General features: G+C 35.8%; 1 protein-coding gene across 1 annotated transcript in view; it reads left to right on the top strand.

Moving 5' to 3' along the window:
• LOC145690154 (nose resistant to fluoxetine protein 6) overlaps positions 1 to 19,853 on the top strand; it is a 150,480-nt gene extending 130,627 nt beyond the window's left edge. Inside the window, exons 10-15 of the mRNA XM_081764764.1 lie at positions 1,417 to 1,496; positions 4,505 to 4,600; positions 8,695 to 8,824; positions 12,468 to 12,642; positions 15,131 to 15,273; positions 17,842 to 19,853. Of these exons, the coding sequence (XP_081620890.1) occupies positions 1,417 to 1,496; positions 4,505 to 4,600; positions 8,695 to 8,824; positions 12,468 to 12,642; positions 15,131 to 15,273; positions 17,842 to 17,967 (750 nt within the window). The 3' untranslated portion in view covers positions 17,968 to 19,853. The remainder of the gene's footprint in view (positions 1 to 1,416; positions 1,497 to 4,504; positions 4,601 to 8,694; positions 8,825 to 12,467; positions 12,643 to 15,130; positions 15,274 to 17,841) is intronic.
• The last annotated feature ends 1,709 nt before the right edge of the window (positions 19,854 to 21,562 follow it).

The following is a 21,562-nucleotide window of genomic DNA, read 5'->3' as shown; positions in this document are numbered from 1 at the left end:
TAGCCATTAAATTTTTGCATCAACTCTCGTACTATACGTATAATGTAGGGTTAAAATCTATGATTGAATATGACGCGGATACAAATACCACTGGCGTATGTGTAGTCCTACCTATTATGTCCATACCATTGATTCTGACTTGATTGGTTAGTTGATTTGGAGTTTAACGTTCCGTTTAGCACCAAAGCTATATGAGACATGGACCTACCGCTTAACGTGAGAGTAGAATCCAGTTTTCTCGCGCCGTCAAAGATGCGTACACTAACCATATAGCCACGAGGTAGTTTTCTAGATCAACTTCTTCATATTACCGATAAAAAATGTAAAAAGAAAAAAATGCCAATAAACAAAACAAAAAAAAAAAAAACATTAAAAATTGGTAGTGAAAAAATGAAAAGATGAAGTTTCAGGACATATAACAATTGTCAGGACTTTCAAAAAAAAAAAAAAAAAAATGAAAATGGATAAAGTCGAACTTTTTATTGCATGTAGAAACCAGATAAGTGTTAATGTATTTATTCGAAAAAAAAAAATACACTAAGAAACTATTTTAAACACAGATATCTTGAAAAAGTCTATTTAGAATTTAACGTCCTCCTTTCAGCACTAACCGAATAAGATATGGATCTACAATCTACTGAAGAATTCGAACTGCATGTATTCTGAAATAAGTTATATCCTACCTGTAATAGTCAATAAATTTAATTCCATTCCATCAGGGGCGGACCAAGCAAAACTTTCAACCGGGCAAAGTAACTTTTTGGCGCCCCCCTAGCCCTAGCCTGTGATTTTAATATTTGAAATCCATTTTTCAAAAAGAAAAAAAAATAATAATACTCAAATACATGATACAGGTATATTTAATGCTTAAACATATACATATGGTATCAATTATATTGTGTTTTTTATTATTATTTATGTACCGATATGTATAAACAGAAAAGAATATCGAACAGCATTTACTGAATACTACTAATGGTGAGATGATTACTGGCATATTGTAAATTTTTTGTTATATCAATAACATCAGGAATCATTCTACCATATATCCGACTATGTAACATTCTGTTCTAATAACGTGAAATACCACATATGTTGAATGTGTTTTGCGCACAGCAATATAAACAACCCTTTTTAAGAATGGTCCTAGTAATTGAAGTCCATAGCTTTCTCTTCTTCCATGGTGGAATGGAAAAAGATGATGTAATTGACGCTACTTTATAAGAATATAAACCAAAAAATGTTAGTAGAAAACACGTTATAAAATTTACTTTTTAAGGGTACTTTTGGCGCCCACCTGACTGACGCCTGGGCAGTCGCCCAAGTTGCCCAGCCCTTGGTCCGCTCCTGCATTCCTACTGAAAACAGTGAAAAAATGATAAATAATAAAATAAAAACTGATTTATATTTTTCCAGTGTCTCATTTGGAGTTGGTATCTGTCAAACGACACCCAATTTTATATGGTAGGTGTCATAATACTGCTGATTTCAACAAGGTAAGTGAAACTTGTGACATTCTTTAAAACAATTTTCTTTTTAAAATAGTCTTTAGAACTTCTATTTCCCCCTTTCACGCCAGAGAGTATTATAAGAACCAAATAAGAACGTTTACGTAACAAATGAGTTTCGTTTCTTATTGTGAGATTATGCGGTAAACTTGCGAACTATAGAGATGTAATATTTGTAATACATGTAGCATTTCCCATTTCAATAGAGGAATAAGGACGGAAATGAAACCTATTATTGGGACACTGAATCAATATTTCAAGGTTCAAAAACACACCTTGCTGGCTGTAAACAAACTTCAGTTGACAATCACGAAAAGACGTCGTCAACCATCGCCAACAATCGGCAAGTGATGAAGAGTCAAGCAGTCAGCAACATTTCGCGATAAAAGGAACACCGCAGAAGGCCTCAATCTCCACCGATTGTTCATCCCCTCCACTCTCCAGGACACCTGGTCTCTAAAGGGAGCCATAGACGCACACACTTGCATGACCAACTTGCATAAAAGATTTGTTTCATCATGCATGTTGGAAGAATTTTTTTTTTTGTCCACACACGTACCAACTTGCTATCCAACTTAACGACCTTGGCATTTCGGAAGAAAGAGTCACGTGATTTCTTCCGCTGTCGTGATTGACGGATCTAAATATAAAACAACCAACTTGCATGAACGAGCACATACACGGTAAACATGCATGAAAAACGGAAAAACTCATGTAAATTTACAGAAGATTTTGAAAACTTTCAACATGTATGAACGAGGCCATACACGATCAACTTGCCTGTAGTTTTATCATTTTTCATGCATGTTGGAAGGTTTCTTCATGCATGTGTCTGCGTGTATGGGCCCCTTGAGAGCTCCTTTATACTTACCACTTTCTAGGACACCTGGTCTCTGTGAGTTCCTTTTGCTAGAATGCCTGGTCTCTGAGAGGTATACCTACACCTTGTCCGCAAGAGCGTTGGTTCCTATCACCCTAAGACGCTTGATCATTGGGCTCCCAGAAATTCATCAGCAAATCAGCAAGCTATCTAAAGGAACTTTTATTTTATCTATAAGATTTATTACTGCTGTATATAAGAAGAAACTATTATAATAAAAGGTGACTATTATAATAAAAGGTGACTGGGAAAAGTCCAAATTCCCGTGATCAACTTTTAGCTCTACCCTAAAAAGACCTTATTCATAGAGGTTCTAAACCAGAATCTATAGGTACACTCATGTCCAAAATAATTGTCGCATGTCTATATATATGTTGTTGTAGGAATATAATTTGATAACTAATTCGCCCGGTATTTCTTATAATATTAGTATGTGTATAATCGGCGAAGACATGTATGTGGTAAATTTCATGTAAAAAGAGCAGTAAATAAGAACAATATAACAAAAAGAAACTTTTCTTGTCCATTTAGCAACATATTGTTTCACTCATTCTAATTTTCGTATTTATAATTCTTTTCCCATGAAATTCACCACAAATTTACATTTCCCGGTTATACACTAGTAACAGTATTAAAAGTACCCTGCAAAATTATTATCAAATTATATTCTAACAAGAATACATTATAGATATGCGACAATCATTTTGGACATGAGTGTACATTGAATTATAATTTTTCTTTTCTTTTTTCCAGACATTTCCTTGTCCAGCTTTGGCCTGTTATACTGCATGAATGTGCATGGTTTGGAAGTTTACCATAATTTGACCATATACAACTTCTATTGCAACTGGAAGTTGCTAGATCTATTATTACTTGTTTTTGCAATCGATTCAGCGTCCCAAGAATAGGTTCCATCTCTTCTGTTGGAGCTCTATTCAAGCTTGAAATGGTTCCAATTAGCCATTTCAAGTTTCAACGTTTATCGCCATCACAACACTCTACCAAAACCAGAAGTGACTGAGAGTAAAAGTGGTAAGAAATATCGAGATGTAATTTTTTGCGGTCGATTCAGCTTGCCAAGAATAGGTTTCATCTCTTCCGTTAACCTTCTCTTCAAATTGGAAGTGGTTCAGATTAATCATTTCCGGTTTCAACATTTATCGCCATGGAACAGAAACGGTAATATATATATATATAGGGGCAAACTTTTTTTTTTTTGCAATCGATGCAAGTGTGTCAGTGTCAAGAGTATAAGTATTATCACAACTCACAACCCTATATCAAAACCGGAAGTAATTGAATTTACTAGTACTTCTGGTTTCAATACTGATTTTCATAGAGCAAAAATTGTACAGATTTTTTTAATCGACTCTTCGTCATTAGAGTAAGTTCCTATCTCTTCCTTTAACATTCTATTCAAACTGGAAGTGATTGAAATTAACGAATTTTGTTTTTAACTTTTAGCAGTATAGAACAAAAATAGTAAGGAATAGCGAGTAAATGGCTTTTTAATACGGATTCAGCGTCCGAGGAACGGGTTCTATCTTTAATCTTATTATTACTCTATTAGTAATCGGTAGCCTTCCCATAGTCATGCATGATATAGTTCAGTAGTCTAAAATATATATGACAACACTTACTATCGATATTAATGTCAATATATTTTATTATTTACGTGGACGAGAAAATGAGAGATTCTATCATCTATGATAATTTTCATGTATTAAGAGGTTTACAGATACAGAATACTAATTGGTTCTCGACAAAGGATATCAAGACCATCCATGGCTTTGGATTGATTATTTTAACAAAAGAAACACTGACCAAAGCTTAAATATATGTATGTATTTTCATTTATGTTTGATAGTGTCTGAAGAAGGGTATGTTAGATATCCGAAACTGTTACTTATTATAATTTAAAATACAGTGGGTTTTAAGTTTTGGTCTGTGTTTCTTTTGTTAAAATAGGATGTGTTTATGTGATCAGGCAAATATAGTTATACATTCATTTCAGTATATTTGTGCATTTATTTTTAGCTTAAAATATGGATGTTCCCTTTAATTGTCATATCGTTACGATAACATAGTATTTAATACTGAAATAATTTCTTTTCAGTTTCTTCCAACTAGCTGCAGCCGCTGTAGGTATATTTTTAGTAAGTTCCTGGAGTACCACTGCTTTTATTGCGTACAAAAATCAAGAAGTTCCCAGGTAAATTTTGTTTTATTTTTTTTTAAAGTATTTAGTTTGGTCTTAGCGTATATATATATATATATATATATATATATATATATATATATATATATATATATGAATGTCATTATTCTTTTTGAAAAAGTCACATGTTATCTAATATTGAACAAATACGATTTCAAAATGCTTTCCTTGGTTAAACTTATATTTAAAGCTGTATTATGTTCGTATGTTCGTTTCTTTGTATGTTTTCTCTACTATACAAATACGGCCAGCTCTTGGGAGTCTAGAGAATCAATAGAGTTCCTTCTACTTGGAGTTTTTGGCACCAACTTGTGGTAGAAGCCCTACGAGAGCCCAGCTTGAACATGTATGACGTGTATGACTCAAATATCGGTAGCTCGGGTTGTTCAAAGACTGCGGCTTTAACGGGATCCAGTGGAGCATCCGGCACTGGCAAGGGCGCCCAATAATCAAACTGCTGAGGCAGATCAGGAGGCTGAGGTTGAAGCCGATGAAATTGAAGGTTGCCTTCTTCTTCTTCTGGTTGTCCTTTGTGGCTGCAGCTGGCGACGAGATCGTCGAACGGGGACGAAAGGGCAATGGAGGATGATGAGCCGCCAGTCCTGGGACAAGAAAAAGATTTGCATTGGCGGCAGCCTTATGATAATGAAACTGGATAGCAATAACCAGAAGTCGCACTCTTTCGACATAGAAGACATGGTTTGGGTACAAAACCTCGCAGCCAGAACCTCGCGGTCCAAAATCTCGCCGGGCCGAAACCTCGCAGCCCAAAACCTCGCGGGACAAAATCCCGCCTGGCCAAAACCTCGCCGCCCAAAACGTCGCGGGGCCAAAATCTCGCCGGGCCAAAACCTCGCCTTGCCAAAACTCGTCTTCCAAAACCTCGCGCCCCAAAATATCGCCATACCCAAAATCTCGCCTGACCAAAACCTCGTTGTAATGATCTCGCGACACAGAATCTCGCCTGGTCTAAATTAAGTGAGACGTAGTGGCGCCTGGGAAGAAATGTCGTCAGGATAAAACCTCTTCACGACGATTTCTTCAATGTAGAATGTTTTATATATTACTATATGTATATATTTAGTAACAACACATAATTACATTAAAATAATGACGAAAAATTCTAATGCATGCTTTGGAAATCTATATATATAAAAATTAAATGACTATGTTTGTTACATTATACCTCTTGAGCCATCCTACCGATCTCAATCAAATTTTCAACATAGATGAGGTTCGAGCCTAGGATGTCTTTTATAATTTCACTTTGTCGGCACAACAAAAGGGAGGGGATATATATATATATATAGCCGTAGCTAGAGATTTCGGCGCCCGGGGCAAAGTAGAATTTGGCGCCCCTACTCTCACTACACCAAGCTCTTTCTTTCTTTTTTTCTTTTTACTTATAAGAAAAGCAGCAGATATTGTTATACTACACTGAATTTTTATTAAGCTGCAGGCGAGGTTTTGGTCCCGCGATGTTTTGGGTGGTGAGGTTTTCGCCCGGCGAGATTTTGGGCGGCGAGGTTTTGGTCCGGCGAGATTTTGTCCCGCGAGGTTTTGGCCATGCGAATTTTGGGCGGCGAGATTTTGGCCACGCGAGGTTTTGGCCGGCGAGATTTTGGACGGCGATGTTTCGGCCGCGAGATTTTGTCCGTATCCCAGAAGACGCTATCTTCAGGAAGAGTTACTCTACAAATGGAAAGAGCATGACCAATTCACGAGTCTTGGCATAATCTCGTTTACAAAGTATTCCAGGGTCCATTCCGGAGCGCAGGAATTAGACGGTAGATTTGACATCGAAGGTTGAAGAGAAAGTCCAAGGCTGCAATGACGTCCATGAAACGTTAAAGGTCTCTAACCTGTCTGTTACCCGGATCTTCATTTGATCCAGAAGTGCCTTCATGTTCACTCATTGGAATTACACCAGATGAACTAGGGTAGAGAGCTGCAGAAATATTGGGGAACTAGAACGACGTAAACGAAGGGAGGGACTAGAGTCTCTGGAGGAGTGCCTGCACAGGTCAATGTAAAGAAAGGAGAGTTCCAGCTATCTGAAGAGCATTAGAAGGTACCTTTTCCACCGTGGGAAAATCATCACTGGATGCCTGACGAAGTACATGCGCAGTTGTAGCGTACTGGGGTCACTTGTACACGAGGGCACGAAATAATGTGAGCCAGAGGACACTGAGAAATGCGAAGACGAAGCGTCTTGGCGTAGATAGAACCTCGAAAGACGAGAGAGAGGTCGTCGCAAGAAAGAGTACGAAAATTTCATTCAAGGAACTCGCACGCACTCCTAAGCTCGACCTTCACGGTCCCGTGAGTTGTTCAATATAATTTAGACTGTTATACATATTTAGAAGAGTACAAGTCATGGATACTGTAAAGACAAATAATATACGCATGTAGATGAAAATAAGTTATACAGAATACTATATATTCCACAAACAGAATTATGTATACCTATTCTGAAACAGAGCGCAGTCGAAAATAATGTTGCTAACGTAAAATAGATACATATAAATATCGTTTAAGCCAGTGTCAGTTGCCAAATATATATATATTACACTAATAGATGTAATGATTGATGAGTATTGGCAAAACATTCTTTTTCCGGTACAGTAAAATCTGTGTGTAACTGAACCTGTCTTTATTGGGAACGTATACTTAATAGGAAAAAAAAAAAGTCTCATAAAATTTTGTGTATAATTCATTGCAGTAAAACGTGAATTAAGAGGAGCTTGTCCAATGCGGAAGAACAGAAACCCGTTTTTACTTTGAGACGTAAAACGTTTTTAGTCTCAAATGCAGTAATTCAGTTTTTTCGTTTTAAATGTTCTTATTTTCATAATTTATTTTTCTTTTAAAAACTAAACTAAAATGAAATGAAATCTTTGAGTTTTACGTCCCACGGTTATGCCGGTTAGGCTAAAGGAGACGGTGATGATGAGTAATGAATGAAATGGTGGAATGAAGAAAGTGGGAGGAAACGGGAGAACCCCGAGAAAATCCACGCACACGGTGTTTGTCCACCACAAAGTTCACTTGGCGGGGGCTGGGATCGAACCCGGAACCCCAAGCACCAGAGGTGAGCGCTCTACCACTGAGCCACCGCGGCCCCCTTTTAAAAACTAAGTATCACAAGGACAGTATACGATAGTTGTACATCATACGTCCTCTGATAAATTCATCGGAACTTCGTCAAACTTTGAATAGTGATGGATCTTGACCTGATTAGTATGGTATGCATGTGACTATTTTCCTGTGTAGCCCTTTAGTTTCCGAATTATGAGCCATCAAAAGAAGGGTTTGGACTTAATCAAATTTTCTCCATAAGAAAGTAAATGATGAGACGGTTATTAGTGAAGTAAATAATATAATATTTGCCAGAATCAATGAAGGACGAGTAACTTACTAATTAGTTAGGCATGTTAAACCTTCAGAAATACGTTACCTGTCATATAGGGAGAGTACAAGACGATGCACAGTGAAAAATATAGCTATAATGACATGAATAGTTAACAGAAAATAGCGTATGAACGTTGTATTTTTACGTCTTTAACTTTCATTTTGACTTCATGAAAATGGTTCAAAGAAAAATGATAATCGATTCTCTTTCATCAGTTATTTGTTTCTAAAGTTTAGGGAATTCTTTATAGTTAATGATTCCGTCACTCTGCTAGTGTTATGTATTAAAATCACACTTTTCAAGATTATAACATTTATAAAATTCCATTCAGCTTATGTGATATGCAAAACCAATGTAGTCAATTATATACATCATATAAATTATGCATAATTTTTATTGCTTATATATAGTTGATTAAAAGGGAAACTTCTACCGTGAAACCTTTGAATTAACATATAGGATTAACGTAGATCGTCAGAAAGATTTTTTTTTTTAATCTAAAATGAGTGCAACGGGATGATTGCACAACACTTGCCCCTATAATGTCAATTAAGGAAGTAATGTCAGTTTCGAGTTGAAAATTCTTGGGATTTCATGAATAATAATAATAATAAAAATAGACATTAATTATAGCCTATACCATACAATATTGACAGATTATTATTGTTATTTGTAGCATTGCTGAACCATTGGCTCAGTTTGATGCACTTTATGACAAACCATGGACTCGACTAGGACCATATTTGATTGGCATGTGTGTTGGATGGATACTTTACAAAACAAATTGCAGCATTAAAATGAATAAGGTAAGTACGGTATATTCATTTTAAAGCAGCCATAGTCGAACATAATAGGCTGAATGTTATTGAGATTCTTGTCTCAAGCACAAGTACATTCTAATTTCAACAATAAACACGTTTTTAAGGTAATGTTTAACAATTTCCTAGAGATAAGCTAAGCAGAAATACGAAGATTAGAAGAGATTGCACCAGTACCATATACTTAAGGGTTTTACTTTCTTCCCAGGTAACCAAGTAATGCATCGAAACATGAAAACATGCTAACAATACTGGCAACATTAGTATTTACATAATATTTAAAAATGACAAATTATCAAAGGGCCTTTCCTAGTAAAATAGTAAAATCAGCCTTGATCCAAATTAGATCGTTATTGATTCAAAATGTTAGTTTTGACCTAAAACCACTTCCCAAAGAGTTTCGAGCCCCTACCCCGATCTCTTACCGAATTATCGTATCATACATGCTCAAAACTTAATATTTTAAAAAAAATCTGGTGGGGGTGGTCCAAATAATTTGGAAGTTTCACAAATTGTAGATCCTATGTAGGTGTAAATGTAAACATTTCTTTTAAAAATCGATGTGTATTTTCTTTTCTTTTTTTGCGTGTGGAAACATTCAAAAAATCGTAAAAAAAAAAATAAGGGGACACATCGCTGATTTTTTGTTCAAAATGTTGTAATACACTTAGGTACAACATATTTTTTCAGAGTCTAAAAGTGATGGCAACATTGTCAAAAAATAAATAAATAAATAAATAAAGCTGAAAAAGTGTTTTTTTTTTTTTTTGACCATTTTAGGACCCTCAAGGTCAAAACTTCGAACATTACTTTGCCAGACTTTACGATTTTCCTTCCTCTTTTGTCACCAATTTATTTAAAACAGGCTCTAAAGTTGAAATATTTCAATCAACGAAGACAGCGACGAAGATGGAATGAAATCGCAAATTATATGGTGCTTGGTTTTTTTATTTGTTCTCATTATCAGAGAATATTTATGTGCACCTTATTGGTTTGTATGTTAAAATAAGTTTAATATGTGTAGTAAATAAGTTTACTCACATATATATAGCTAAAATGAAAAAACATTGATATAGCTATAATCCAAACATCGTCTTCTCTTGTTTTTCTCGTAAATTATTATTATTTTTTTTTTTTTAAGTCTTAAACTTTGTTTTTGTACATTAAAGCTTTAATTTCATGATTCTTGAAGTTATAAGATTCAATTGCATTCAAAATTGCGAGTTGGAAAAGGACAACTACAACTGTGTATAAAATATTTTTTTCAAATTGACCTTTTGTAAAAGAAGCATGATAATAAATAACAGGCAAACTTGAAAAATAAAATTGCAAAACGATGTTCGGTACCCAGAAATATGCTTCAAAGAGCGTTTCAAGGTCTCTTTTTAAATATTAAGTTGGATTCAAAATTTTGACATTGAGGATTCTCAAAACGGTAAAAAAACTGAAAAAATAAGTTTTCTGTTTTAATTTTTTTGACAATGTTGCCATCACTTTCACACCCTGAAAAATATATATGTTGCACTAAGGATATTCTATCACTTAGAAAAAACAGCGATGTCCCTCACTCAAAAGTTTTTTACTGTTTTTTGAAGGGGAGACGTTGCTGTTTTTTTTTCTTCGAAGTGATTCGATAAGAGGTGGGGGTAGGGGGTCGAAACTTTTCTTGGGTTACCATGGAGCCACTAATAACTTTGTAAATAAACAAACCCTAAAAAATACAATATTACCGGACTATTAAAAAGTTTTTGAAGGGGCTACGTCGGTCCCTTCTAATAGGGAAAGTCTCATTAAGATCGGGCCAACGTCCTCCTAAGGAAGACATGTAGTTTCCATGGAACCTACGCTGCCTATTAAGAAAGATAGCTGTATGTCCCATGGGGCCTATACGGTGCTCAACGTGAATAATAATGATCATACATAAAGCTGAAAGTATGTTTGTCTGCTAAACAAATCCACTGTTAGCTTGGTATACTTTAGATAACTAGGGAAGAGACCATAGATTATTTACAATTAGAATTGCACTAGACTTCCTGTTCACCGGTCATCACGGGATCGGGCTCCGGTTGGATAACGAGAAAGTCTGTTAAAATGAAAATTGTCAGTTTCATATTCCCTAAATTGTATACCATTTCTATAACGGTTTAAAAAAAAAAAAAGTCTTACAGTCTTATAATTCAATAAATTTAACGTATCAAAATAAAAAATATTTACCACAAGCTGCTCTAATAACATTCACTTGAATGAAATACTGTACATTGAATAAAGCCCACTAGATTATCACACAAGCTACAAATTTACGATGTACGTATATTAATTGAAGATATTGTAAATACCAAACGATTGAGCCCACAATACTTAATGAAGTACAGTACTATTCTATTATTGTTGTATGAATAGCTATGTTCATTGTTTATTATTGTTGTGGAGCATTGAGCGCGGCTGATGACGAAAATGACTATTTCTTGGAAGGTGCGCAGTTGAGAGAGAGCTGTATATGTAAAGCTGAAGCTACACCGTAGTCTTAGGCAACTATAGGGAAGAGTCCATACGGCAGGGCTGGCCAAACAGTTGATTACGATTGACTGGTCAATCGTCGTTGAATATCAAATAGATTGCGAAACTTTTTAGGGAAAAAAATATACCTGAAAAGAAATCGTACAAACCAAATTTTTAAGTGAATTTCAACAGAGGTAAAATGAAATTCGAGTAAAAGTACGAAAACTTATCATTTTCATGACGAATGGGAACGCTATGTCTCTCTTGTAATGTCAAAGGATAAATGAGTATTGTTTGTTTTTATGCAACGCTTGTGCTGCCCTAAGAAAAAAAGACAATTTGAAGCGGCACTAGTCCACTTTGCGAAAGAAGAAATAAAACTCGGATTCTTCCCTTCTAAAAGTGAATTAAGGAAAATGAAAGTGAAGTATCAGTTGCAATTGCACAAAGTAAATTGCCAAAGAATCATAGTCTGGGGTAGATCACTAGGTCAAAAAGTTTGGCTACCCTTGCCAACGAGTATTTAGAATTATATATAAAGCTGAAGCCACACCGTTGGCTTGGCATACTTCTGGGTAGGGAAGAGACCGTTTGCTATTTATTCATTTTGCGTCACTTCTTCATTCCCCAGCAATGTCGGATACTTCAACTAATAAGAATATAAAAGTCAAAGCATATGTTAAGGGTCTTCACTACAGCAAAATTAAACTACCGCTAATTTTAGAGTTTTTCTGTAACATCTTCAAAGCAAACAAAAATATTCGAAAAGCAGAAACGTAGTGAACTAGACAATACGATTTTGCATGTGATATCTTTACCACAATTCACCTATCTTCTTTTGGTGTGCCGCTATTTACAGAACCCGCAAAAAAATGCTAAATCTATCGACAGCAAAATCGAAAGCAGATAGATGAGTTGTGATAACGGTATCACATGCAAAATCGTATTGTCTAGTTCACTACGTTTTTACTTTTCGAATATTTTTATTTGTTTGAAGATATTATAGAAAAACTGTAAAATTAGCGGTAGTTTAATTTCACTGTAGTGAAGACCCTTAAACAGTCCTTCCCTGTACTTCTTAATCTAAAAATAATACGCAGATTGTTGTGAATTGTTATATCTTATTTCGCAGATTGCTGTTTTCCTAGGATGGTTCGTGACTACCACGGGCATACTCTGCTTGGTATACGGATTATATTTTATTAGTCTCGGCCCAATAACATCTGCAACGTATTTCGCACTCTGCCATACAGTATGGGCTCTTGGACTCGGATGGATAATTATTGCCTGTTCTACAGGATATGGAGGTAAGTTTGTTCTTTGAAATCTATGATGTTGGCACGTAAACTAAGGTTCAAGGATTTAAAATAATAAGACAAAAATGTATATACTTGATAGATGATATAAGGAAATGTGATATCTTTCTATAACGTGTAATAAGTCCATATGGAAATGAATATAAATGCAGCGAAGTACAAAGTCATTTTCATTAAAATAATGTAATCACTGCAACATAGTGTAAAACAAATTCGTAAGCTTAAATTACGGTAGTGATTACAAATACAACACTAACGAAGAACCCGGCTCTTCGTTTCAATCGCTTTTTTTCTTTCTTGGCTGAATCAGGAAGTGTGCTTTACAAATTAAAGATTGACGCATGATTTTTTTTTTTTTTTTTTTTTTTAATGAATGAATGAATGGAGCTAAAATCTGTTTCCCAGGAGATAAATACCAAAAATATTTAATATTGCCCTCATTACGATACGATTGGCTTTGTCAGAGGCGATACACTAAAGGTAAAAATATAGGAGAGGATACACTTCTGAATAGACCAGGAGTCAGACATGTACGTAAAGAAAGATGTACTTTGAAAACGAATTTAGTAACAGCCAATAGGAATTCACAGATCTACACAAGAAGGTGTTACTGGTCTGAACATGACGCCCGTAGGATATTTCGCACGTTACACTGGGTGTCAAAAACCTGCAAGACTCAATGGTACATGAGCCATCCCGAGTGGTCACAGAAGTAACTGTTCAGGCAAGTTGGCCGTCACGGAGATTCTGCATGGCTGTCTGGAACATGGTATCCCATACTTGCTATAGATCTACGCGTAGCTAGACGATAGTCATTATTGGAGTATGCCTGGCGTCAGGTGCACTTCCATGCTTTAAACTTCTTTATAAGGGCTAGTTGCGCGTTACTCTACTGGTCCGAAAAGTGTACAAATAAGGTCTTAGGATACGATTAACAATATAATGGATTGTTACATACTAGCCACTCCTGAATAAAGGCCAGAGGGGAGTGGGATATGTAGCTTATTGTCTCTCACCAGAATAGATCCTATTTGACAAGTTCAAACACATGTTGCAAGAAGCAGAATATTTGGCACATGATTATTAACTTAATAAACTTTGGTAGATAGTAAAAAAGATCACGCAAGTGAAGCTTTAATTTTGTCCGATAGATGGCAGCCGCTGTAAGATGTTTGCCGTCATTTAACAACACAGATGTGTTAACTCCTACTACCTTTGTTTCAATAGTAGAAAATGAAATGGATAGTCACTGGTTAGTCATCATTACCTGTGAAATATTAATGGTTCGACTCCATCAACTATCTCGAAGGAGATAATCACTCAACCTATTGCAAGAAAACAAATGTTCAAAAATTCGCTTTCATTCAAGAAATTACCTTTAGGTGTAACGGACAGACGTCGCGTAACATTACAATCTTGTAAATCCCACTTGCGTGATCCTAATAATAAAATTGACTTCAATATATGCCTGTATATTTATTGTGTGAAAATTTTCAAAAACTCTTCTGTACCCTCCTCGATTACGATGTACGGAGAAACGCTAACGCCAAAACAAAACTCTCATTTCTCTACTCAAAATTAAATGCATAGATTTTTCACATGGATTTACAATTTAATTAGTGGCAACTATTTAATTACTACATACTAATATAAAATAGATGCTTGCGTGAAACTTATATAGTCCTTTAATGAAGTTACCAGCGTTCTCAACATTTCTAAGTCCTTGTGATTGTGATTCAATCCCAAAACTGAAGGAACCACTTCGTGGCATTCTCTTCCGGACTATTCCAGTAATTCTGTATATTCAACAGACCGTTCCATTAGAAACAACAACAGAATATTAAAACATCTACTACGCTAGCAACGTGTTGTTGAGAATGCTGGTCTCTTCATTGAAGGATGTGTTTTCAAGCTTTTTCAAGCTTGCTACTACAGGGTGTCTGCTAAAATTCCAAAATGAAATTTCATGACTTTTTCGTGACCTTTTTTTTTTTTTTTTTTTTTACCAAATCATAAAATTTTCTAAAATTTTGAAGAGCAAATTTAGGTGCGAATTAGGCCGAATTTTCATCCATGCGATAGAAGCGTACTTTGCATGCGATTTGGTAGTGTCTAAACCCGATCATAGACATTTTTGGTGGTGAATTTTGAGTTTTATAGAACAAAATTTTCCAATCTGTACTTACATTTGTACAGTTTAAAAAAAATCGTGACCCAAAAGTTAAATTTCGTGACTTTCATGACCGTTTTCTGATTTCGTGACCGATAGACACCCTGTACTACACAATGATTAATCGTCTCTTCTTTGTCTATCGCATGTGGAGGGGCCAACGTCCAATGAACAGCTGTGTCTTATATCTGTTTCGCCATCTCACGTAGTTCTTCACGGGCGGCTTAACGAAGGTTTAAAAAAAAAAGTCCTCGTACTACCTGTCACAGCTGAAGTCAAATATTATAATTCACTTTTTTTTCCTTCCAGGCTATGTGAATAAAATTCTGTCATGGGCAAAACTCTACCCTTTTAGCAGAGTGACGTATTGTGCTTACCTTATACATCCACTCACACTGAGAATTATGGTCTTGAGCAGAGATACACCTGTACATTTAGCAGTGGGAACAATAGTAAGTATAATGAATTAGTTCATGGACATCATAATAGTAATAATAGTAATAATAATAATAATAATAATAATAATAATAATAATAATAATAATAATAATAATAATAATAATAATAATAATAATAATAATAATAATGGAATATTTAAAGTGCCGTATTTTAATCATGAACCCCTATCTTTTCAATTTTGTTTAAGCAAACCAGCAGTAGGTATGTTGGAACGAAGAGAACAGTGTTAATAATATAACAACAACACTGGTTAACCAATGTTTTTCCAGAATAAAACTATCTGCTTTTTATGTATGTTCACACGTTAAATATGAAACTGTAATCATAATTTCCCACAGTTAGTGATAATATACCAAAACTCTGGAACAAATATTTGCCATTATAGAGGAGAGGTATCAAATATCTAAGACTAGAGTGCTTGCCATGTATTTTTCCGTTTCGTTGGTTAGTTATTATGTGGAGGACTAAGTACAGAAATCAAATTAAAATTCAATTAGATCTTTGATGAATAAGTTTTAAAAGGAACAAAACCTTAATTTCAATTGCCTAGATCACCTCACCGAATTACTACTGTAGGCACTATACTTATTCAGGCTCTCTTCAGGCTCAGGCTAGCTGACGTCGCTGTAAGCAACGAACAATGCGGAAAGCCATAACGGCGATATAAGAATATTTCTTACAAACAAAGATTTTTGCTATACATTAACACAGTTATTATTTAATTTAATGATTTACTTCATGAAATTTTAATAATAAAAAAAGTACTAGCAAAATTTACTTTCTTCAAGGCAACTAGATGTAGCATTAAAAGGCTATGGTGTGGAGCCAAAAGTACGAGATGGCAATTGACTCCAATTTTCGCCATTGTCCACTGTTTGGTGCTTTTGTAATATATTTGTATATCTTGCTGCCTACTGTTATTCTAAGGATTTAACATAAAGTAACACAACTAAGTTTGAAGTAATGAAAGTAAATACAAGGTAACCAAAAACGTTCTTGCCGTTCTAAAGCAGTGATAAACAAAGAGTAATAAATTGGACGGTACGTACCTTTAGGTTTCCAAGTAATCTTCATCAGCATCCACCATCTGCTCCCAACGTTCCTACAGCTGCACAATACTCTGGTGATAAAACTCGGCGGTCGTGAATGCAAAGTCTGTGAATGCGTTCCGCAGGTCTCCTACATTTGCAAAGGATCTCCTACGGAGGTGGTTGTTGAGGGAATGAAACAGGTGGTAATGTTGGCGCAAGGTCCAGTGAATATGGTGCATAGAAAATAGTCTTCCAGACAAGTTGCTGTAGGGTCTCTTGATTTGGCATTGTTGTGCAGGAATAGCACACCCTTGCGATTCACCAAGGCCGGGTGCTCTTTCCATAAGGCACGGTGCATCCTTTGCAAATGCTGAGAGTAATCAGCAGTGATGGATGGCCAGGTGGAAAGAGCTCGCAATGCTCTAGTTGCCGACAATTCCACCATACAGAGAGCGCAATCTTTCGTGGATGCAGAGCAGGTCTTGAGGTATAAGGAACGCTTGGAAGTGTCATAGAGGAGCAACTTTTCGTCCCCTGTGAACAAGCGATCAAAGATGGGTGTGTTCAGGTGCCGAGTGAGCAAGGATAAGACAAGCTGTTACTCGTTGTTCCTTGTTGGCTGCCGATAATGTGTTGGGTACCCACTTGTTTAACTTGTATGATTGCCCTTTCCCATGAAGATACAGTCTAACTGTTTCAGCGGAAACATGGAACATTTCTGCAAGTTCATCACACGTTAGACCACAGTCCTCCTCAATGGCTGCCTTCAGGGCCTCGTCATCCAACACATGTAGCCGTCTACAGCGAGGTTTATCTGAAGGGCTCACATCTTCCGAATAGAATTTCTGGAACCAATGCCTGGCGGTGCGTTCGTTCACGGCATTCTCCCCAAATGCTTGGCATATGCGGCGACTTGACGCGGCATCTGACAGGCACTTTAAAGTCATACAACAAACACCCACTGCTTCGATACCTCCATTTCGCTTCGACACTGGACAAGCTATGACTGCTGTGTATGTACGCAACATGCCTGTTTTACTGAAGGTCAATGGTCCGACTACTCCCGATTGCTTGGCAGGCACGTACGTCATTTAGTTTCCTCTCTGTAAACGCATGATTAGTAGGACGTCAGGAGCGGCACGAAACTATTTTGGTTCCTTTTACTATTATATGCAATGACGGCTCTTAGCGGAAGTCATATCAGTAAACATTTAAATGTATCGTTATAAGCTGACAGAAAACTTATCTAATGTTCTAATTCTTGAATGCAAGTAGTAGTACATTAGGAAGCTAAGCTTCCTTTCCTTAGTTTATGGCGATACAATTTAAATTTTTATCTGCGTGACTTCTCGCAAGAGCCGCCACTGAACATACGGACAGTATAATAATTAATTCTACCAAATTATTACTTAAAAAAAAAAAAAAAAAAAAGCCATTCCACAACACAGTTGCAGCATTTAATAAAAATTATACCTACTAAGATGACACGACATGCTTTTGATTTCTCTTTATTATTTTTCTCTTTTCATAGGCGATCTACTTCATAGGACACACGGTTGCATCATACGCTTTAGGATTCCTGATTTCACTTGCATTTGAGGCACCAATGATCTCATTACTCCGAATATTTTTCACAGCAAAGAAGAAACACACGTGAAGAACTTGAGAAAATGTTTGACGAATGAGTGTCGTGGTATTTTTTTTTTTCTCCTTTCAGACCTTTGTTGTTCTCAACAATGGGATTTTAGTCAAACACCATAATTTGATCACAATTTAGTGTTATATATATTGTATGCATGTTTGAGTGTATCTTGTGTGAATTTTAAGTCAAGACTTACACATTTTCTAGTATAAGATCACATATGTGTTTCATAGAACATTACAAAGTGTACGTATATATGCGACCTCCAACCTAATTACGTTTTGGTGTAATATATCAGGGACAGTTGGTAAAAGATTAATAGTCACTGACAAAGGTAGTTAAGTGGTACGTTATAAATGCGCTTCAGGAAGCGAAAAACTATTCTCGACTCATTGTATAAAAAAATCAAGTGCGCCGAAACGAAGTTTCAGGTGTGTATGAAACAAGAGGGAGGGGAAGGAGTGCTTAAGTATATCATCAATTCTGACGACTCTTCATCGTAAATCTATATATGTATTTTTATATATTACATATTTGATTTTCGTGTTCTAGTAAGTGGAAAGGCATCTTTCACAAAATAATAATTAAGTGTCTACTGTGAACCATCAAAGCAGCTTTGTCGCTATTGTAAATAATACTTTTTTTAAAAAAATAATGCTTTAAAAAATTTTTTTTTGTGGTTTTCTTAACAAGCATGTACAAATTCTGTGCTGCTGTGGGAGAAGAAAACAAAGCCAATCTGTGAAATTATTTGTTTATATTTGTGTCGTTTCAATGATAAATGCAGGAAATCATATCGATAGAACGCATTGAAACGTGAATTGTTTGTGGTTGATTCTTGTGTATTGTCATTTTGTAACTAACAAACACGAAAAAGAAAAGAAACCGCATGCAGTAGTAGTATGTCAAAAAAAATCATTCTCAATCTTCAACACAACACTTTTTCAGTTAAGATTTCTCATTAGTTATGGTTATTATTTTCTACTTTTAGCGTAGCCACATATTGACCAGACGTTAGGCCTGCCAAGTTGAGGCAGAGGGTGTGAAGAGTGAGGCCTGATTGCATCGACCGTATGCTACACAATCACAACGTGGGAAAGGCCTTTGTCTAGCATGTTCGAGTAAATAGGCGGTACGATGTTTTATTCCACTGAATACAGTTCCCTGCCTGTACGAGACCTCGGCTTCGCTATCTTCCTTTTTCTGGTTAATACGCTGCTAGGTTTATCGACGAATTGGCATTGATAATGCAGTAGTATCAATATATACTTTCTTTAAAATGTGGAGGAACCACCTCTTCTATCGTCGTAGCTCCTAAGAGAAACTGCAATGGGCCGATGTTAAGTGAAAGATTTGTGTGTGTACTCACTACGGTGCCGTACTCCGTGTGCCCCACTTTTGTGTCTACCCGGTACCTATAAACGGAAAACTTAATAGTTCGCTTATATCCATATCTTGAGTTTATAAAAACTTTCGATCATCAATGGATCATTATCTGAGTATGGGAAAGAACAAGGGCAAAAGAAGGTACTAACTATTTCAGTCTGTTTTTGGATTTTTTAAAAAAGAAACTGTTATTCCATTCCGCTACTTCGATTTTTCCTCTGTTTTGTTCCACCTATTTCTCATCCAATCGCAAAACCACGCTCCTACGTCGTACATCTGCCAGTGGAAATGACTACTCTAAATCGTAACTCCTGTATCACGCATCCTCCTTGTATTCTCTTCGAAGCACTTTCCTTTTTCTTTTTGTCTTATCATGTTTGTTTCGCCATCTAATATTATATGACGGTGGAACAGACTGACGTTCTCTATTTCTTTCTTTTCACCACTCCTATGTTCTAATGACGATTTATGACCGGAAGCTTTTTTTTTTTTTTTATATATATATGTATAATAAACTCAAGATACTATCTAAGTACGTTATAGTACATATTATTATATATACTCTAACTATGAATGTAGGAATTTAAAAAATTGGAAATGAATACTAGTATATTAAAGCCATGTTTCGCATCTTCAAAGAATTGGTAAATAAGAAATTATACATATAAAACGTTGTGCTTCATTAGCAAATTCTATTCAGTTTACGAGTACCGTTATACTTGAGCTTCGCTATGAGTTTTTCTGATATTGCGAGAATCTTCTGTTACGCGGTATTTTATATTTTAGCGGTAAGTACAATTGATATTAACTAGATTGCTACGATAATATTCCACCTGGTTACACGAAGCTAAATTCAATTCGCTGTAAGACACCAGGAAAGCTGTTTCAAAACCGTAATTCACAAACAGCCTATCACGCGGAACATGTTAAGTGTCTTCTTCACTTTCCCCAATAACTTTCTTATTTTTCTCTTTGTTTCTCGTGTGAAATCGGCTTTGTGATGGACAAACACCATATGCAGGTGCGGATCCAAGGGGGAGGGGGCTATAGCCCCCCCTTGACGCTCAGGTATACACTGGGTAAAATGGGCTTCAATCCTGCTTTACACTGGATAAAGCTGCAAACTGTGGTTAGCCCCTCCCTTGATCGTATCTTGGATTCGCCACTGACCATGTGCATGGGTTTTCCTGGAGTTCTCCCATTTTCTTCATTTCAACATTTCATTCATTATTATCATTTGTCTCCCGTAGCTTCGATACATAATCGTGGGATGATTAAAAAAAAAAGTTGCACTATATATAAAGTAGGTTTACGTTCCACCCTATATAGTGACAGATCCAACACTGAACATCGACCGCTGCAGATTTCCTGCTCAAGTGCTCTCTTGTATATGCCTTACATTGTATTAAATCTTCAGAACCAGTACTTTTTTAAATATTTTCTTCTTTTTGCGTTTTTTTTTTTCCGGGTCTTTGATCACAACAGGTGAAAACACACTCCATGTTCCAAGCACTCTGATTGGTTAACAATATCAACTGCTCTGTTGACGCTCGAGTCACATCAGTTTATACTTTATTTCTGACTGTATTGCTTAAAATTCTCACAACTATTTGATCTGTTAAAGCTTCCAGTAAATAATATAACCTAATTTACATTTAGCAGCCTTTCGTCACAAAAGTAAGTGAAAATCCTTGAAAGATTATCTGGTTGCTCAAAAGGTGAAATTTATTATCTTTCAATACGAAAATTGTTCTTAGGCTCGAAATGTGACGTTAACAGGTCTTTTATCTCAATGTAAGTTAAATCTGAAATTAATTTTGGCATAGCACAACAGTTTTCGCCTTTCATGAAAGAGGCTACAGAGCAGCAGAATAAGACTTCCAAGCATGAAATGGCAATGTCCTGCCTACCTTCTGGAGATGCGATACATGGCTTTAAAATATCAGTATATTCCCACTTTTCCCCGATATTGGTATTTTACAACCGTTTCCCATTTGCTACTTCAATTTAAAAATAATAATAATATACAAAGCATGCTTTTCAAATGTGCCAATCAAGTACGACTGATACGAACTCAGGATGCACATTACACAAATTATTCTAGATCTTCTTTGCATCATTTAAACTCGAAATTGATAAGAAGAAAGTACCTAATAAGCATTCTAACATTCATGAACCTTCATTATGTAAAACACACCTACATTTTTTAAGCATATAATATATA

This window comes from Thermobia domestica, chromosome 7, assembly GCF_964235325.1.
Source record: "Thermobia domestica chromosome 7, izTheDome1.hap1.1, whole genome shotgun sequence".
Classification (NCBI taxonomy): Eukaryota; Metazoa; Arthropoda; class Insecta; order Zygentoma; family Lepismatidae; genus Thermobia; species Thermobia domestica.
The sequence above is the reverse complement of the archived record's forward strand: the minus strand, read 5'-3'. Positions and strand labels throughout refer to the sequence as shown.